The 15,476-nt window shown below is 48.5% G+C and overlaps 1 protein-coding gene across 1 annotated transcript; it reads left to right on the top strand.

Annotated features, from left to right (window-relative positions):
* The first annotated feature begins 7,296 nt into the window (after positions 1-7,296).
* Positions 7,297-10,090, top strand: INSM1 (INSM transcriptional repressor 1). Its single transcript, XM_090285188.1, has one exon. The coding sequence runs from the start codon at positions 7,439-7,441 to the stop codon at positions 8,963-8,965; it is 1,527 nt and encodes a 508-aa protein (XP_090141314.1). The 5' UTR covers positions 7,297-7,438; the 3' UTR covers positions 8,966-10,090.
* Positions 10,091-15,476: the final 5,386 nt, after the last annotated feature.

Below are 15,476 nucleotides of genomic sequence, written 5' to 3'. Positions count from 1 at the left end.
TCTGCCGCCAATTTTATTAGTTGTTCTCATGTTTACCCAGTAATAATCTTGGGCGATAAAAAAGAAAATTGTGAGCCCATATGGAAAATTAGTAAAACTGATGATGAGAAATTAACTCTGTAATTAAACAACAGAGGGACTGATTGTGTAGGAAGTTTAAATTAACTTTTGAGTGAAGAGGCTGCAATCACAATCCCTGCATTTCTACTTCACATTGCAAGTCATGACAAATACAGTGAAAAACTAGAATATAACACACTGGCTCACACACAGGTTTTATCTTTTTATTATCATTTTTATTTCACACACAGGGTTTAGACTAGAAAACAGTGGTGGGAAATAAATCAAGTTGATTTCCTTTGACACTTAGCCCTGTTGCTTTGCATGGTGGTGATGGTGGGGGAGGCTGGTACCTGTCACTTGTAATAAGGGTCAGAGATCCTCTTTCTTATAAATAAAGCAAATGAAGTCCCTCCTAGAAAACACATGGATTTAGAAACAACACATAAGATCATTTTCATTTATTTGGATTTCTTTTAGTTACTAGGGTGACACTAATTGTGACTGAATTTTGACCAGCATGTCTTATAATTGGTATTCATAGACACAATTCCAGTTTTTGTTCTTTTTTTGCATTCATGTTAATGTTTAGCAAAAGTTGGCACAATCACAAGGATAACAAAGCTGTTAGGAGGAAAAGTCATAGTTGGCATTACAGAATTCTACATTCAATATCATCAAACTGATACTTCTCAAAAATATAATTGTTCTAGCATACCAGACTCTGATTTTTCTAAGGCAGGCAAAAGTAAGAAATAAATCCCACTAACTCCTTTACATGCACATTTTGCACAAATGCATGGGTCATTTAGGGTGATGGTCCAGCTTTGGCCATATGGTACAAACTGTAACTTGAATGGAGAATAATCATTATTGGTTCGCTCTACAAACTGCAAACCCAGTATCCACGGAACCATATTTCAGGGGCCTGCAAATGAGTCAGCTCAAGAAACTATTCTCCCCCATCCCCCTGACCCCCTACTCCCTTCCCCTGAGAGGCCTTTGGGTCAAATTCATCAGCAAATAGTGTCTTTGACAGGCCTGGGACTTGGGTAGAGATCAATAGAACAACCTCAGAGGATCAGCAGTTATGATTTCTGTGACCAAGTATTACCATGAACAGGTTTCTAGTCACATTAAAGAGACCCCCAAATGACAATGTAAATCTTAATATTGAATCATACAAAGGTTTAATGTTTTCCTTTGCTGCTTTAAAAAAATCAGTTCTGGATTTCCATACATATCATGACAGGTTTGAAAATGTCTAGATTATACTTTAGTCTGCAAAATGTATCAGATGAGGTTATTGCAACCATCCTCTCATAGTCAAAATGTGAATAATTTCATGAATCTAGGCATGGCTTAACATGTATGTGAAGATGATAATTTTATCACCAAGGAACAACTTTTCTAAGACTAAGAAGAGTTTCCAAGAGCAGTTGATCATAGGTTGAAATTGGCTGTTTTAAGGGCTTCAGGAAAGTAAAGATATTTACTCCTTACTGATGAAGAAGACCTGCAAAAGAAAGGGTTTCAGAGAAACCAATACCTTGACCTCTCTCGGTATGCAAAAGCATAGATTCTGTGGAGACAGATTGTATGTGTGAAGTCCCTACATATTTCAGTATTTGCTGTTGAGCTGGAGACATCTTGGACTCTAAGCCTGACTTAGGTTTCTGTAGTTTTGAGCAAAGAATACTGATAAGAAAATACCAGAGTTAATTTTCCCCAAATCGCATGCAACAACCACACCTCCCAGATGCCTCTAATGATCTCCTGGCATATGTTGGTTTGCAATGAAGTGCAAATTTTCCCAAAATGGCTCCTGTTATTAAACCCAAATATCACAGAAGAGCAAAGGAAAAATAAAAGATGAGGTGAGAGAGGAAAGAGAACACTGCTTGGGAATAATATGTAAAGCCAACCAATCAATATTTACCCCTAGAAGAGGGAGATGGGGAGAGGCCAGGAAGGGGGAAAGTGGGGAGAGGGGGGAGCCACAAGCATATAGGGTGAGTGAGAGGGGCTGGAGAGTTTGCTGTGTGTGAGGAGCTGTTGATTGTTTTCTGGTTGAGAGAAAGGTGATGATAAGGCTTGGATAAGTGAGCCCGGGAAGGGAGGCAGGAGCCGGCAGCTGTATGCTAATGCTCACAGAAACCAACCCTCTGCATCCCCCATTAAAGCAGTCGGCCAGGAGGCCACACGTCACTGAACAAATAGGCTCTCTCAAGACAAATAAAATAACACACGGCCTGCGGGGAGGAAGGGGCAGCAGTGAGGGAGGGGGAAGAGAAAAGGTAAGAGTGGGAGTGTGGAGAGGGAGACAGAGAGAGGTGTGGGTGAAAGGGGAGAGGGATGGGAAGAGAGAGAGGAGGGGAGAAGAGAAGACAAGGGGTGGAGGAGATGGAAGAGACTGGGAGAAGGAGGGAGAGGGACGGTCTGAGAGGGAGTCAGAGTGTGGGAAATGCCAGGAGGGAGAAGGAAAGACAGGAGGGGCGAGAGTTGGGAAGAGAGAAGGAGTGGTGGAACAGAGGGTGGGCAGTGAGGGAGAAAGGGGAGAAAGAAAGGGAGAGACCAGAACGGAGGAAAGGAGAGACATTGAGAGACAGAGGGGTGGGAAAGATATGGATAGAGGAAGGAAGAGGGAAGGAAAGGAGGACTGAGGTGGGAAAAAAAAACAAGAAGAGAGGGAGGACCAGAGGAGACATATAGGGAGTGGAGTAAGAACACATAAACCCAAAACCAAAAGCAGGAACAAGAAAAGGCCAAGGCGAAAAGTTCACACTTCTGGTCCCCAGAAGCCTAGCTACCTCCGTGTCCACCCTGGGCAGGAGAGGGGAAGGGAGGGCAGGAGTCGCAGTAGTATTTCTGGTCAGTTTCTGATGGGCTTTGTGGTGCCTTTTCTGAGACGGAGGCGCGCAAAATATGGGGCCGTCACCTCACAGGTGGTAGCAGTCCCCTTGTGCGGCCACGTTCGATGTCATTCGATCTGCTCAGTGCCACCGCAGCTCTTCCCGGCACGCTACTCTAGTTAGGACTTTCTCACATGGTCTAGTCTCGCCTTTGCCAGCTTTGGCCGCTACCACCCGTTCAGCCGTCCGGCCCGGGACCATCCTGCCTCCTCCCGCCCCCCAGTCCAGACGGTCCCACCCGAGGCAAAAGCAAACAGTCCCGAGGGCACTTCAAGGAGAGTTCCTTGGCCCCGGTGGCACGCTGGGGAGGATAAAAGTGGCGGCAGCCACCCTTTTTGCCCCTAGCAGAATATCGCCCGCGCAGATTTACGGTTGTGGTTGTGGTGGGGGACTTGAAACTCCTGGGGAGAGACCTACTTGAGCAATGCTGCTCGCGCGCCCGGCGGATGGCGAAGCCTCGCGGACTCTCCCTTGTTTGCTTTCTTTCATGCACTTTCCTTTTGTGTGGAATTATTTAAACGGGAGATCCGAGGCAGCTTTATGCTAATGTGACGAACAAAGGCGACAGCCCGCATGCAGGGGCCCTAAAGGTGATCAGAGGCCTGAGTGGCCGCGCGGGGCGGCGGGCGGCGGGCTGCGCGTGTCTCTCGCGTGCCCCTGGGACTGACAAAACAACTCCTCATTCCTGCAAACACAAAGCCTCTCCCGGGCCCGGGTGGGCGCGCGGTCCTCTCCGGGCCACAGGCGCCTCGGGGACTTGATGGCGTGTACTACGATGGTTGTGCATGGTTCAGGCTAGATCGTGGTTCGTGGGCCAGGAGGGCCTAGGATGGGACTTCTGTGAATTCAAGAGAGCGGTCAGTCCCAGAAAGAGGATTGGGGTGTGTGGAAGTGGAAATTTGACTACTCCCTCTCACCCCTCCCTGGCTTCTCCAAATTCGCTCCTAGCCGCGTTGTGGACCCTCTTTGCCTGTCAGGAACTCAGGTGCTGCCTGGACTCGTGGACAACTTAGGGGACAATTCCCAGGCCGAAGTTCCCCGCTTTAGCGCTCATTTCCAAGCTTCGCGCTTTCTATAAACTCCCTGGAGCTAGACTCTTGAGCTGGAAGATCAGAGTGAACTCAGTCGCGCTCCCGACGGCAGCCAGGGACACTGAGACACGAAAATTTAGAGCGCAGCCGTCCAAGGACGAAGCCACAAACGGGTCTGCAAGGACTCGAAGCAACAGGGGCAGCCGTATTTTCCCAAAGCGCCGGCCAGGACCCCACAAGAAAAGGAGAAGTCTCCGGGGACCTGAAAAGGACACTTAGGGGATCCTTGCTAGGATTGTTTCGCTTGCCGGCTTCCATGAAGCTCCTCTTAAGGGGATGGGGGTGGGGCAAATCAACGCTCAGAGTTTCCCCAGCTCAACTTCTTTCGACGGGTATTAGGAATGCAGTGCACAAAGGCCTGCCACAGGGGAGCAGGGTGGTGGCGCTTCGATCTAACTTGAGGAAGACAAATATCTCCACTCCATGTCCCGATCTCCGCAGGCGCGCAGATTCTGAGAAATAAAGTCACGCAGAAAACAACGGAACCCACGACCAGGTGCAAGAGTGCAGGTCCTCAGAGGTTGCTGGTGGGGTGCGCGTGAGCGCCCGCGCAGCCTGATTCTTCCCTAGCTCTGGGTTATGAAATTAGTTTCTATTACTTGTACCTTTCAAGTGCCCATTTATTTTGACAGTACCCGTCTGAAAGCAGATTTCATTTTCACTGGCGAGACTAGAAACCACAAATAAAAAAAGAAACGGATCCATTGAATCTCAGTGTCTCAATAGTGTTCAATAGATTCTCTTGGATTAATTCAGAGCCTTGTTTGAATTCGCTGCATTCAGGCAGGGGTTTTGTTTTGTTTTGTTTTGCGCCCCCCACCCCGGCCTCCGCACTCTTTACAATAACGGGTGTTATTTTTGAAGGATTCACAAGGTGACTAACTCTCCGTGTTATCTGTTGAATGAAAGAAGTGTTACATATGCAAGACCAAATATCCCGCAGTCAGTTGGGGATCGCAGACTGAGCCCCCGCCCTATTATTCCACAATCCAGATGGGATTCGTGATTAGAAAATAAAATTGGGCAAAACTGTCCCGGAATCCTTTCCCCACGTCTGTTCATCAGCAGTATTAACCAGCACTCAAAGGGCAAGAAAATATAACATCAGTCACTTTTAGATTGAAACAATTTCTAAATTCTAGATAAACTCATTTTAGGATTTCTAACTCTTTTGAAGAACTAGCATTCACCTCACTTAGCATTTTAAAATGAGAGCGAGAGCTTTCAAAATGTATTCCGTCATACATATTCTTCTCTTTTAAGTCTGTGAGTTAAAAAATACCACAAAATCATCAAATATTTTTCCTTTGATTAACTAGCTTGATTAACCCTAACAACTGTTCTATTACAACTTATTATTCATGTGGACTCATATTTTAAAATTCTGTTTAATTTCCACGCCAGGGTATTTTCGGAAGGAAATTCCGGAAACGATTAAATACCTTTAGCGGCATTAAGCATAAGCAAAACTCAGCAAAATATATCTGGGTGCACAGGATTCTGCAGAAAAATGTCCGCTTCCCTTTCTTTCAATAAAGTGACATTTTCTTCACAAGATATCACATTTTACTTATGTGGCCTAGCTACTTGTTCCCAAAGTGATGGGTGATCAGGAGCACTATGCACTCTTCGGGTTCTGCCCCCGTCCGCCGAGATACTGCCTTTTGTGCTTCCTCGCGGTTGGGCTGAGAAGAAGATGGAAGCAAGGGGCCGAGTCTGGGTTCAAACGATCTTCGCTGTTGTCTTCTCCTGGTAGCACGGGGCGGAGGGTTTGGGTGGGGGTGGGAGGATGCAGCTTGTCCTCTCCGTGGCCGCAGCCTGCCCAAGAGGACAGATTGCCGCCACCACCACCCCCTCAGCCGGCAGCACGCGTCGTTTTTGCATCCAGATTGGCCGCGACCCGCGCTCAATAGCTGAAGGTTAATTTCCTTCACAAAGGTGAAGGGGGCACGGCTGGGGGGGGGGGGGGGTTGCTGCGCCGAAACCCGCGGTCCTTTTATTCCACAGAACTTTGATTGGAGCCCTTGATTTAGCATCTGATGTCAACCGGCAGACAAAATGCCCGCTCCGAATGAAAATGCATGAGGCCGCGCAAGGAGAGTAAAAACCAACTGCACTGGGGCGCAAGCGGCTGACCGTGGGTTTCAGGCTTTGGCCAGTTTCACCAAAATCAACCCAGCCCTGGGCGACACGGAGGCTCCGAGCAGCCTGCACCCCGTCTCTCCGAGGAAGCCCATCACCGAACTTCCCAGAACTTAAGAAGAAAAAAAAAAAAGTTCTGAAATTCAGGCACTTTTCGAACCCAGCCCAGTCCGCCCCCTGCCCCCTTTAGCGCCGCGTCTGCTGGCAGTTGGAAGAAGTCCGGTGTCAACTGCTTTTCAAACGCAAGAGAAACCTTCACAAGGCCCAGAGTCGCGCGCCCAGATGAAGAAAACATCACCCTCGGCTGCAGCCAGAAGGCCATATCTTCCACCTAAACTTGGAACCCAATTTACGCTTGGATCCTGGGTCCCGCGGCCCACCGATCCGCGGAGCCGGCTGGGACTCTTGGCAGCTGGGGCTTTGCAGCTATTTTCAATTCTTGATTATTTCTCAAACACCACGAGGAATTTCTGTGTCTCCCCGGATCCCTGTCTCGCTTCAGCAACCGCACTCAGATCTCCCTCGCTCCTGCTTCGGCCTACCACCGCCCCTATCCAATCAGCGTGCCCAACTTCCCCTCCACTCCGGCTCTCGGACTGAACCCTCCCGACATATTTGGGGCCATTCTTCTCCTTTGTTGCTATTTTGCTCGAGACCCGCGGGTAATCCCCGCGCGGGAGGGAGGAGTGCATTGTCGTGCTGATAGACGGGCCCATTTGGCGACTCCGCGCCCCCGGGAGGAGAAACACAAAGCCCAGACACGTGCGCCTCCCCATAGAGGAGCAGCAGACCGTGAAGTGAGGCGGAGCTAGGCGTGTGCCTGGGCCAAGCCGGGTGGCGGCGCCGGGCGGGGCGGTGGCCGGGCGCGCGCGGGGGCCCTGTGCTCTCAGGTACATCTGCTGCACCTACTAGGCAACCCCGGAGTTCCGACCCCATTTTTGCCGCCCCGCCGTCCTCCCACCCTACCCGGGGGAGGAGCTGTGGACGAGCTGATTGGCTCCGAGGGAAGCAGGAGGCGAGAACAATGACCCCCTCCCCCGGTTAAAAGGGAGCGGCTCCCAAGCCCGAGGACTAGGACGCGCGTTCAGGGCACGGGGCCGGACGGAGCCGTCACCGGCGCCACGCAAGTCCCGCAGCCACCGCGCCTGGGCCATGGGCCGGGGGCACTGAGGCCGCCACGGCCGAGCGAAAAGGTGGGACCAAGACAGTGCCTTGCCCCTGCGCTGCGCCAAGATGCCGCGCGGCTTCCTGGTGAAGCGCAGCAAGAAGTCCACTCCCGTGTCCTACCGGGTCCGCGGCGGCGAGGACGGTGACCGCGCGGGGCTGCTCTCGCCGGGATGTGGGGGCGCTCGCTCCGAGCCCCCAGTGCTGAGCCGGGGCCCGAGTCCGCTGCCGCACCCCGCAGAGCGCGCCCATGCGGCGCTCGCCGCCGCGCTCTCCTGCGCGCCCCTCCCGCTGCCACCTCAGCCCGGCCCGCGAGCCGTGCACTTCGGCAACCCCGAGGCCGCGCACCCCGCGCCGCTCTACAGCCCCACTCGACCCGTGAGCCGCGAGCACGAGAAGCACAAGTACTTCGAGCGGAGCTTCAACCTCGGCTCACCGGTTTCGGCCGAGTCCTTCCCCACGCCTGCTGCGCTGCTCGGAGGTGGAGGTGGTGGCGGGAACGGCGCGGGCAGCAGCGGCACCTGCAGCGGCGACGCGCTGTGCTTTGCGCCCGCCGAGCTCAAGATGGGCACGGCGTTCTCAGCGGGCGCCGAGGCGGCCCGTGGCCCGGTGCCCGGCCCCCCACTGCCTCCCGCCGCCTCCCTAAGGCCCCCGGGCAAGCGACCCGCTCCTCCAGCTGCCGCCTCCGAGCCTCCTGCCAAGGTAGTCAAGGCTCCGGGCACCAAAAAGCCCAAAGCCATCCGCAAGCTGCACTTCGAGGACGAGGTTACCACGTCGCCTGTGCTGGGGCTCAAGATCAAGGAGGGCCCGGTGGAGGCGCCGCGGGGCCGTGCGGGGGGCGCGGCGCGGCCTCTGGGCGAGTTCATCTGCCAGCTCTGCAAGGAAGAGTATGCCGACCCATTCGCGCTGGCGCAGCACAAGTGCTCGCGCATCGTGCGCGTGGAGTACCGCTGCCCCGAGTGCGCCAAGGTCTTCAGCTGCCCGGCCAACCTGGCCTCCCACCGCCGCTGGCACAAGCCGCGCCCTGCGCCCGCCGCCGCCCGGGCGTCGGAGTCCGAAATCGTAGGCAGGGCTGAGGCGCGGGAGACGACGGGCGGTGGCAGCGACCGCGACACGCCGAGCCCCGGTGGTGTGTCGGAGTCGGGCTCGGAGGACGGGCTCTACGAGTGCCACCACTGCGCCAAGAAGTTCCGCCGCCAGGCCTATCTGCGCAAGCACCTGCTGGCGCACCACCAGGCGCTGCTGGCCAAAGGCACGCCGCCCGTGGCCCCGCCCGAGGACCTACTGGCCTTGTACCCAGGGCCCGAGGAGAAGGCGCTGCAGGAGGCGGCTGGAGATGGCGAGGCAGCCGGCGTGCTGGCCCTGAGTGCCTCTGCCGAGTGCCACCTGTGTCCGGTGTGCGGGGAGACGTTCCCCAGCAAGGGCGCCCAGGAGCGCCACCTGCGCCTAATGCACGCCACCCAGGTATTCCCCTGCAAGTACTGCCCGGCCACCTTCTACAGCTCGCCTGGCCTCACGCGGCACATCAACAAATGTCACCCGTCCGAGAACAGACAGGTGATCCTCCTCCAGGTGCCCGTGCGTCCGGCCTGCTAGAGCGCGCCCTCTATCCCGGCCCTCCGAACTGTGCCTTCGCTTGGAGACCCACGAAGAGAGCGCGCCCTGCGCGCCCCGAACCCGCGTTGAGCCGGGGGCTCCCACCCCGGGTGAAAGTGTTGTCTCCACTTCTCTTGGTGTGGCGTGACGGTAACCCCAATTCTCTTGTTGTGACTCCCTTTGGAGCCCCCCTCCCCCCTTCTGGGTCGTGTCCCTTTTCCCGTTGGCGCAACAGGAGCCAGTCTCCTGTTCAAGGGAGAAAAGATGTACGCGTTTGTCTCGTGGTTGGAAACCTCCCCTTGGAGGGGAGAGCTGTTTTTCTTACTAGTATTCGCTGTGTTCATGGTCTAGAAATGCGGTTTGCTCTCGCCTACCAATCTCTGCTCTCTGTGTATGTAGTGTACGGGTTGTTTGGGTGACTCTTGAGGAAGAAATGCCTTTATATTTCACAGGCTGTAAATTGAACTTCCCACACGATTAGCTTTATTATGGCTTGTGAACTGCTGGAGTCTGGCTTTACCTTTTTGTATGTGAACAAATCAAATTGCTTAAAAAAAGAGTTTTCTTTAGTATAGCCACAAATGCCTTGAACTGTTGTCTGTTTGGGATTGTTTTGGGGGGAGGAGGGAATTTTCAGAAGATGCTGTAGGAACTGCCTCAATATTTCATGTAAAACTTTTTGGTTTGATTGCCTTTGTCGAGTGAGGTAGGACTATATGAGTTCCCTCTAAATGTATATGTTGATTTATGAGTAATTGTTATTTATTCTTTATTTATTTATATTAATTATGAAGATTAAGATATTATTTGATTGCAGATCCTTTTTTTTCTTGGTGTGTTTTCCCCCGCCACTCTTGACATTTCACTGTGCATTTTACAAGAGAGCCTTTTTCTAAAGGGATCTGCTAAAAGTTTTAACTTTTATACCTATCTGAGCGAATTACAAACAACCTACCATTTTATTCTGCTCGGAGGGGCCCTGAGGCCCTTGTACAACAGACAGCTCTTACTCTTAAATGCAATCTCTTTTCTACATACATTATTTTCTTAATTGTTAGCTATTTATAGAAAGCTTCAATAGAATTGTTTCAACTGTATAACTATTTACTATTAAAATAAAATATTTTCAAAGTCAAAGGAAGATGGATTTATTTCTGCATCATGTAGCTTCAACAAGGATTTAAAATGGAGCTTCAGATGATTTCTTAAAAGTATATTTTTTATTAAGGGAAAAAAATCTCACTACCACCACCAGGATTGTGGTTTTTAGAGCTGAGTCTAAACTGCTAGATTCTGTCTGCCCTCTCTGGCAGTTCAAGGGTGCAGTCTCAAACCCCATAACCGGAGCTGAAAGCTTCTTAAGGGACCTTAAAAATGTACTGGAAGGTGAAGTTAGAATGAAAGCTTTGCGAATCTTTTTCAGAGAAACTAGATAAGTACCCACAAGAATCTACCCTTTTAACTACAGGGGATATAGGAGCACCATGTTAATTTATTTAGCAGATCCTTCATTTCCTGACAGTTTTGGGCTTAATGTAACAGTTATTCTTCAAATAAATAAAATGGTTAAATTTTGATCCTTGAGTATCATCTAGAAGAAAATAGAATGATTTTATAGTCAGTTTCTCAAAGTAAGGGAAAAAAACCAATTCACATTAGATGCAGTGGAAGTTAGGCAACTGGGTCTGGGGTAAGGGCACAGAAATTGTTTTCCAGTCAGGTGAGTAATCCATTTTGGGGGGAAAAAATAGAACACCATCTGTTTGGAGTATTAAATTTAATAACAGGTCATTACAATGTTTTCCATTTTGTGTCACTCAGCTCTTTGAAGAACAAGTCTGCACTCACCAGTTAATATTTTGAGTTGTTTTCTTCTATCTTTGAAATACTGATTAGAGAATTGTACTAAACATCACAATTGTGCTTTCCCCTTCCTATTGTGGTGTATCTTTGCTACTTTTCTTTTCCTGTAGCCCACTAAATCTTCTGAAGTTTGCAAAGAGATTTTAGAAATCTGAACAGAGGCTGCATTTCCAAAGGGTGTAGCTGGAATGATGTTGGGAAGAGCACCACGTGAGGAGCTTGAAAAGATGATATGACCAAAGAGATTTTTTTCAGATTGTGAACCTAAAGTTTTGTGTAGGAGAAGGTTTAGTAAAAGGCTCAGCTCTCAGGAATATTGGATATTCTCCCTTTGTGAGGAACAGACTCGGAGTAGCAGTGAAGGAGAAGCCACAGCAGGCAAGGTGCCTCGGGGACAAACCGCACGTTGCCCTGTGAAAGCCAGTTTGGGAAACATAGGAAGACAAAAGCTTAGTGCCTGCGTGATATAAAAGCTCAGAGACAAACGGGGACAAAGACGTACTTATAACATTCTGAAAGCTTTGAAAGAAAGAAAAACTTTAATTTGTGGGTTGATGGTTGCTCCCTGTGAGCAACAATATTAAAGTTTTCAAAAATATTCACTCCAGATTATATTATACATTAAAAGATCCCTCATAATGAGGGTTAGTTTATGCCATTAAGTTTTTTCCTTAAAAACCTGATGGTTGGCTACACACAGTGAGTGGAATCCTGTCTGCAGGTATGGCATCTTGTCATCTGTGTTTAGCTCACTGTTTTTCTTACCCATAATGGTAAATAAAATGTGATTTACAAATGTAATACTTCAAATTTATTTTGATTGACCAAATATACCTTTTCTAAAATAGAAACCAATAGTTTACTTATGTGAGATATTAAGTAAAATTGTATAGTAAGTGGAGTATACTGAAGTTTTCTAAACAATGTAGAATTGAAAAAGTTATTTTAAAGTAATGCAATATGAGTTAGCAGAGTATTCCACAAGAAGGAAATATGATTCATTCATACACACCCCCCCCCATTCTTCCCTGGATAATAAGGTCACAAGGGTTCCTATTGTAGAATATCAAGTGGTCAAATGGAAGTGCACTTACCTTATTTATGAATATGCAAAGGATGTTGAAGACATTCTGTGTGTCAGCTTGCTTCAAGCTTGGACAACCATCGTTGGAAACCAGCCAAGACTACACACCCACTCACAGTGATGGGCTGATGCTGGGAGGGGTAAAGTGGTCAGGAAAAGTAAGCAGATCAAGGAGGAAGGAGATAAAATAGAGAACAAATAAAGGAAAGGAACTTATTTTTGCCAGTAGTCTCCACACTTTCCTACTTCCATACAAATGTGGTGGAATAAGCAAAAGGCTGTTCAGCACTCCCTGGTTCGAAAGGAAGCCAGTAGCTGAAACAGCAACCAGACATGCTGGGTTGCCCTTTCTTCGAAACTGATGTCTTCTCAAGGCCCATTTCCCTGGAGGCCTGGAGAATTTGGAGGTCCTTTGGCTCTCACAGCAGGAACGTTGTAGTGAAACATTGTAAGCCTAGCCAGCTCCTCACAGGCCTGGGCTGCAGAGGCAGCATTCCTCGTGAAGCACCATCCACCTGGAGCTCCCACCCTCAGATGATCAATGGGCACATCGCTAGGGTCATACCCACATCACACAGCAGAGGCAGCTGCTCCAATGGAACTTGTGAGTACAACACCAAGGTCAGAGGTGCAAGAGCTTTCTGTGAGGATCCCGTCATGGAGTAGAGCAGAGTCCTGGAGGCTGCTGAGCTTTAGACCCTCAGTGACTCATGCGGATATGTTGGGAAACCAGGAACATAAGGTTGGGCTAGCCAATGTCAGTCACCAGGTGAATGTCACCCAGAGTGTCTGCTCCCAGGTGCTGTGGCCAATGGGGGTCCATTTCTCATTTGCCTCCATTAGCTTTGAGGCAGGATCCCACAGATCAGTCTCTGCCCCTGCCAGCTCCATGTCCATCCAGTGGACTCCATTCTATAGCCATCCACAAAGTCTTCAAACAAAAAAAGCAGAAGAATGTGTCAACAATCCTAGAAAATAGATAACATCATAACTAACATCTTCACCCACCCAATGTCTTGCAAAAGAGGAAGGGTTTAGTGGCTTGGGCAAGCCCCTTGGCTCTATTTGAGTCCCTCAGTGACTACAGGCCTATGTGTCCTCATCTGTCAACTGGAGAGAATGGGGTTCTGTGAGACACCTGGGGGTTCTGGAAACTGTGAGATGAAAGGCAGCAGGATCCCAAAGGGCTCAGGCATTCTCCAAATGACAGGAGAAAACCCACTTTCTTGGGAGTGCTATTCTGTGACATTTAGGATTAGTTATAAATCCACTGGCCTGTGGAAGGCAGGCTTTGAGCAAACTTGCTATCTTTTGGCAGAAGGGACATTTTGGTCCTCCAAATAAATTTTCTGGCAAATAGTCCCTAGCATATGGAGTCTGTTATGTTATTTATACATATAATGTATGTTAGCTTGGTACGGGGTCAGATTAAGTTACAGCTTTTTTATGACAAGACTAGAGAAACCTGTAATGTTTGGTAGTTAAACTGCAGGATTTAGAGAAGATCACGAGGGGAAATGGATTTGTAGAGAGAGATGCATGAGATGGCAAAACATACCTGTGTCAGAGAATCTACTGAATAGCAACATGCAAGTATCTTGAATCCATCAGATTGCCAAGATGGTACCAAAGCATGGATCACAGTATGGTGGTCTAAAGACATTTAGGATTCTATACTAAATTATTGAAACATCTGGTTAATGTTTGGCAAAATAACCTGAAAATAACAGCTAAAAACTTCACTCAGCTAAGAGAGAAAGCAACCAAATGCATCCTCAAATTACATCTCATCTTATATATACAAGGTCTGTCTGGAAAAAGTCCAGCAATTTTTAATGTAATGAGGATGGTTTGCATGACATTGATGTAACCTGGCAGCCAAGGAGAGTGGACTGGAATGCACATATGTGAATAATGACGACTTCACTGTACTAGTCAGTGGGGATGGTAGAGGCTGTTGAGTGAGCAGTGTACTGTGTGGCCATCACATTCAAAATGATTGAGCGAGTAGAGCAATAAAATTGCATCAAATTCTGCATTATGCTTGAACATTCCTCTACAAAAACTATTCAGATGATTCAGAAGGCTTTCAGGGACAATGCAATGAGTGCAGCACAAATAAAAGTGTGGCACAAATGCTTCAAAGATGGTCGAGAATCTGTTGAAAGTGATCCACATTCTGGAAGGCCTGCAACAAGCAGAACACCTGAGAATGTTGAATGTGTACAGGCTGCAATCAACAAAGATCAGTGACTGACAGTGCAAGAAGTAGAAGCTGATCTGGAGATTCCAAAAACTACTGTATCCAAAAATTTGACACAGGATCTTTGCATGAAATGTGTCATGGCAAAATTTGTTCTGTGGCTTCTGCTATCAGAGTAGAAGGAACATTGTGCTGCAGTTGCTAATGATTTGACTCAAACCACTACCAATGAACAAGATTTCCTCAAGAAGGTATTAACCAGAGATAAATTGTGTGTCTACGGCTATGATCCAGAAATGAAGGGCCAGTTGTCCCAATGGAAGTTGCCTGCTTCTTCACGCCTGAAGAAGATTCGGCAAAGTGGCAGCAAGATCAATACCATGTTATCTGTGGTTTTTGATAAGGAAGGTATTGTCCATCACAAATACGCTCCTCCAGGCCAAACAATTAATGAGTACTACCTCAATATTATTCATCAGTTGAGAGTTGCAATACAATGAAAACAGCTGCAACTATGGGCAACTGGTGATTGGCAGCTTCATCACCACAATGCACCTGCTCATGAATCATGTCTTGGGCATAGTTTTTTGGTGAAACATGAAATCACCCAGGTGACTCAACTCCCCTACCACCAAGATTTGGCACCCTGTGATTTCTGGCTTTTTTCAAAACTAAAATCACCTTTGAAAGGGAAAAGATTTCAGACCATCAGTGAGATTCAGGGAAATATGATGGGGCAGCTGATGGTTATTCCAAAAAAGGATTTTGCAGAGTGTTTTGAACAGTGGAAGAGATGCTGGGAAAACTGTGTGAGGTCCCAAGATGCCTACTTTGAAGGGGACTGAGGTGTCATTGTCCTAGGTACAATATTTCTTGTATCTTCTTCAATAAATGTCTCTATTTTTCATATTGTGTGGCTGGATACTTTCTGGACAGACCACAGCATATATTGAAGAAACTTATTTATTACCAACCTGCAGCATTCAGTGACCCATATTCATAGGGGAAGTCTGGTATACTCATTAGTCCTGGGTTGTAACACAGCAACTCTCTCAAATAGGTACATCATCAACACAGAGAAAAGTTCAGAAGTGAGACCTAGCCATGAGGCCTACAAGACTGATTGATCCCAGCCAGTGACCCTAGGAGAAAGGACTATTCCCAAACACTCAGAGTGGGAGGACCATCCCGGGGCTTTCTCCCATCCCCATTGGTCTACCATGTCTCCTCAGTGAGGCTAGGTATGTTGAGTCCATAGAAAGATGTGATGAGAGAAGACAGCACCTTCCTGGCCAATGTTTTCTATGAATAGGGAAATCTTTTTTTCACCAGGAGAACTAGAGAACTCCTGCCTTTTTCTG

The sequence above is a fragment of the Furipterus horrens genome, unplaced genomic scaffold, assembly GCF_987537825.1.
Source record: "Furipterus horrens unplaced genomic scaffold, mFurHor1.1.pri manual_scaffold_8, whole genome shotgun sequence".
Lineage (NCBI taxonomy): Eukaryota > Metazoa > Chordata > Mammalia > Chiroptera > Furipteridae > Furipterus > Furipterus horrens.
The sequence above is the reverse complement of the archived record's forward strand: the minus strand, read 5'-3'. Positions and strand labels throughout refer to the sequence as shown.

Bases quoted from the DNA above. Each gene is read 5' to 3' on its own strand.
- INSM1 (XM_090285188.1), top strand. From the start codon at position 7,439: ATGCCGCGCGGCTTCCTGGTGAAGCGCAGCAAGAAGTCCACTCCCGTG.